The sequence below is a fragment of the Rhinoderma darwinii genome, chromosome 1, assembly GCF_050947455.1.
Source record: "Rhinoderma darwinii isolate aRhiDar2 chromosome 1, aRhiDar2.hap1, whole genome shotgun sequence".
Taxonomy (NCBI): domain Eukaryota; kingdom Metazoa; phylum Chordata; class Amphibia; order Anura; family Rhinodermatidae; genus Rhinoderma; species Rhinoderma darwinii.
Genome location: NC_134687.1, coordinates 102,003,482 through 102,008,133, shown reverse-complemented (window position 1 = coordinate 102,008,133; position 4,652 = coordinate 102,003,482). Strand labels below are relative to the sequence as shown.

At 36.5% G+C, this 4,652-nt stretch overlaps 1 protein-coding gene across 1 annotated transcript; it reads right to left on the bottom strand.

The window, feature by feature from the left end:
* Positions 1-947: 947 nt before the first annotated feature.
* Positions 948-4,163, bottom strand: HAND2 (heart and neural crest derivatives expressed 2). The gene is made up of 2 exons (XM_075849655.1): positions 3,168-4,163; positions 948-1,634 (listed from the first exon to the last, which is right to left on the bottom strand). The coding sequence occupies exons 1-2, from the start codon at positions 3,699-3,701 to the stop codon at positions 1,536-1,538; spliced, it is 633 nt and encodes a 210-aa protein (XP_075705770.1). The 5' UTR covers positions 3,702-4,163; the 3' UTR covers positions 948-1,535.
* Positions 4,164-4,652: the final 489 nt, after the last annotated feature.

Here is a 4,652-nt window from a genome sequence, read left to right as displayed (position 1 = left end):
ACATGAAAATGTAATATATATACAGCTTCCTACATATGAATATTTGTACATGAAAATGTAATATATATATATATATACAGCTTCCTACATATGAATAGTTGTACATGTATATGTAATATATATACAGCTACCTACATATGAATATTTGTACATGTATATGTAATATATATACAGCTACCTACATATGAATATTTGTACAGCTATATGTAATATATATACAGATACCTACATATGAATATTTGTACAGCTATATGTAATATATATACAGATACCTACATATGAATATTTGTACAGCTATATGTAATATATATATATATATAGATACCTACATATGAATATTTGTACATGTATTTGTAATATATATACAGCTACCTACATATGAATATTTGTACATGTATATGTAATATATATACAGCTTCCTACATATGAATATTTGTACACGTATATGTAATATATATACAGCTTCCTACATATGAATATTTGTACATGTATTTGTAATATATACAGATACCTACATATAAATATTTACACATATAATTGTATTATATGTACAGCTACACATAAATATATTTACATATGGGCATTTACTATATTTACAGCTACCTACATATAAATATTTTCACATATAATTGTATTATATGTACAGCTACACATGAATATTTATATATTGGCATTTAATATATCTACAGCTACCTACACATAAATATGTTCACATGTATAAGTAATGTATCTACAGCTAGCTACATATGAATATTTACACATAAAAATGTGATATATGTACAGCTACTTGGATATGACTATTTACACATGTATACTTGCCACATGTGAATATTTAAGGAATATAGGTAGTGCTACAACTACATGTTAATATTTGCAGACATGCAGGCCATTGATCCATGCAGCATTCCCAGGCTTGTGTACTTGCATTAAGTAACAGAACATATACAAAAAAGACACTCAGTGGTTTATTGATCACTTACAATGTTTTACACCTTCAAATATTAATTATACTCCACATTTCTGGACAGAAGTGCACAATAATTACACATAGCTGAAACACCTTGAAATGTTACACAGGCACAAAGACAACAACAAGAACAACTCTGGCAACAACGTTACAATGATGTCTCCCACATTGTCAGAGGGCCCACAGCCCACACTGCACTGCAGCCAGGCGCAGGCCACCCTGGCATTGACACTGTTAATATACCTAAGGAATAAACACATCCTGTCAGTATTTTCTTTTCTAACAATCCCATGGGGTAAGTACACTTCACAGACAAACATACATAGGATAGATTGCCAGGGAGTCATGTGTTCTATGTACAGACTGTCATACATGACCTACAAGGCCCCCTGCTATTACCAACCTGTAGATTCTTCTTCTTCTTCATATAATGGAATGCTTCTCTGCACAGATCCACAATGAGGGCTGCATTGAGGAGGGAAGGGGGATTGCACATAAATAAACTGGACCATTCCATACATAGTTTATTGTCTAATTATAGTCTTCTTCAGTCCTGCAGTTCATAGTATCATTGTTTAAGTTCCAGGGCCCATACATGCTGGGGCCAGCCAGTCCTTCCTTTAGTTTTCTTATCGTTGCTACTAACTGTGTTTTTCAAGAGTTCGTTCTGTATTGGGGGTCAGATAAAGGGAAACAAAAAGAAGAGGAAAACGTTATATTCTATAGTATTCTATAGTGTGTATCTGCAACGGTTTCATTATAACAAACATCAAAGTATGATCTCATGCTACACATCAGGCTGAGAGGATTGTTCTGGGGCCTCATCTGGGCCTTATACCAGACGGACACTTATTACCAACTAGCTACACTCAGATCTGAAAACTTGAAACTACATAATAATAATAATAATAATAATAATAATAATAATAATAATAATAATAATAATAATAAAAAAAATATATAATAATTATTATTATTACTGACTATCAATAATATTAAATTCAGAGAATTGCATTAAGATGTCTATAGTATAATAGTAGCTTTCTACAAATCTACCTGCAGAGATGCCAATATATAGTTATCTATCTATCTATCTATCTATCTATCTATCTATCTATCTATCTATCTATCTATCCACACTTGATTAATACTATTTAACATTAATTTTAGGCTCAGTGGAGTAAAATCCTGTAAATATTTGGAGGGTCTGGAGCTACAATTTAGTATAGATAGATATACATAAAATAATATTCCATGAGTAAAGAGGTTGTTCAGCGCTCATATTCCTATATGATGGATGACAGCAGCAATTTACGTTACACATTATATACTCACGTGTGTGTGTGTGTGTGTGTGTGTGTGTGTGTGTGTGTGTGTGTGTGTGTGTGTGTGTGTGTGTGTGTGTGTGTGTGTGTGTGGAGAGATTGTTGGGACATAAATAAATATAGCTCACTAATAAACACAATAATTTCCTTGCGATAATATTTGTAAAACTAAACTGGAATTATAGTAAATATTGTTTACATTTTCAGCAAACAGAATAATATTTCACTGCTGGAGTCACCAGAAATATGAATGAATTAACATATCTTAATTGATGTAATATGTTAATAGTATATATAAGTAGATATATCATTATTTGCCACCAACATGAATACATTTCTAGCTATAGGTTGCTTATATCTTTCTTTTATGCTTAGTATTAATTATTGTTTTGATTATTTATGTGCAAATACTATGTATATATATATATATATATATACACACACCATATGTATATATACTTCCCATATTTCTATAGCTTGTCAAAATTGAATATTAAAATTGTGTATTCCACAGCAATGTCTATTTAGAATGAAACAAAACACTGATTTTCGTTGTCATTACTATTTATAATATTTAATATATATTTGACTAAACTGTATATATTGCCACATTAGTTATCTCATATTTACTTCGGTTTGGATACAACATTATGATCTATTTATTGGTGATTACAATGTGTTGTAACATTGTATTAATATCTTACTCTAAATGTGTGCACATATCTTATTTGTTAATTGCGTAAATTCTCTATCTATCTATCTATCTATCTATCTATCTATCTATCTATCTATCTATCTATCTATCTATCTATCTATCTATCTATCTATCTATCTATCTATCCCAGATATAAACACCGCGACATTTATGTACTAACCAGTTCTTTCTTCCTCTTCTCTTCCTTGACATCTGTCTTCTTGATCTCCGCCTTGAAGGCCTCGGTCTCCCCGTTCTGGTCGTCCTTGTCCAGCAGGTCCATGAGGTAGGCAATGTAACTGGTAGCCAAGCGCAGGGTTTTAATCTTGGAGAGTTTGGTGTCGGCCGGCACATTGGGGATACACTCCCGCAGCTCGGCGAAGGCGCTGTTGATGCTCTGAGTCCTGCGCCTTTCTTTACGGTTTGCAGTCCCCCTCCGTTTCACAGGCCTTTGCATTAAACCTCCGGGCCCGCTTCCCGGGACACCCCCGTAATGGGAGTGGTCCAAGCCAGCCGCACCATTGGCGTACTCCGGACTATAGGACGGTGCCATGCTGTAGTCGGGGGGAGACATTTCGGGGTGACTGATAAGCCAGCCGTGGAAGTAAGGGTTGTCTTCATGGCAGCGACTAGCGGCGGCAGCTGCAGCAGCTGCAAACGGGTAACCATCATGGTGAACCACGGGGTGGTGGGGAAAGCCTCCAACCAAGCTCATGGCAGCTGCACCTTCGTCCAAGTCTTTCTCGGGGGGCTGCTGCTACCACAGCAGGTCTAGCACTATAAATAGATATATACAGAGGGTGTATGGACTGCCTAGCTCCAGCTCTCCATGGATTAGGAATCCTCAGTCTTTGTATTAACAATACACAATAATAAGAATGCACACAATATATGTTGGTTGCGGAAACACTCTGGGTGGACGCTCATTCAAGTATTAAAAGGCATTGGGAAATTCATGGGTGCAGTCCAGGTTCAGTGCAATGCTCCCATAAAGCAGCTGCATGTGTTACTTACAGCAGATCGTGTCCATAGTCCCCAATGGGATGTTACAGCAGCATAGAGTGTTCACTGTGAGCTGGCAGCCATGTCCTGCTCCTTAGTGCAGCAGATATGCACTCAATCCAGAGACCATAAACATGCCAGTGCAGCAACTGATCCCCCAATCTGACTGTAGATTACTGGTATCTCCAAGGATCCTCTCTGCACCCCATAGCTCTGCATGCAGGGAAGACTCAGCACTGGCACTATTTCCATGTAGGATCTCCATGTACAGCTACATCTTTAGGGAAGCTTGGGTTAATATATGTCGTCAGAGGCTGTTCCAGCCAATCAGGGCGGAGGAGAGGAGGGCACTTTTATATGCAGCAATGAACCTTTTTGATGTTCACTTTGCTAATTGTGAGCCTTCTCGTCCAGGATTGGCTGCCCCGGCATAACCATAATATCATTATAACAAGAAAAAAAATCCAGTATGGCCCAGAGGTTAATGCAAGAGTGCAGCACATGCTTTACACTATCCTATCATATACTGTATATATCTGTATACACAGCACTCCAGTACAGGTACAGTATTCTTTATGGGTGGGGGATTTGGTAGTCGCAGATGATTTACTGTATTATAGGACTGCAGATAATCTAATGCATTGAATAATCCGGTTACTTGATT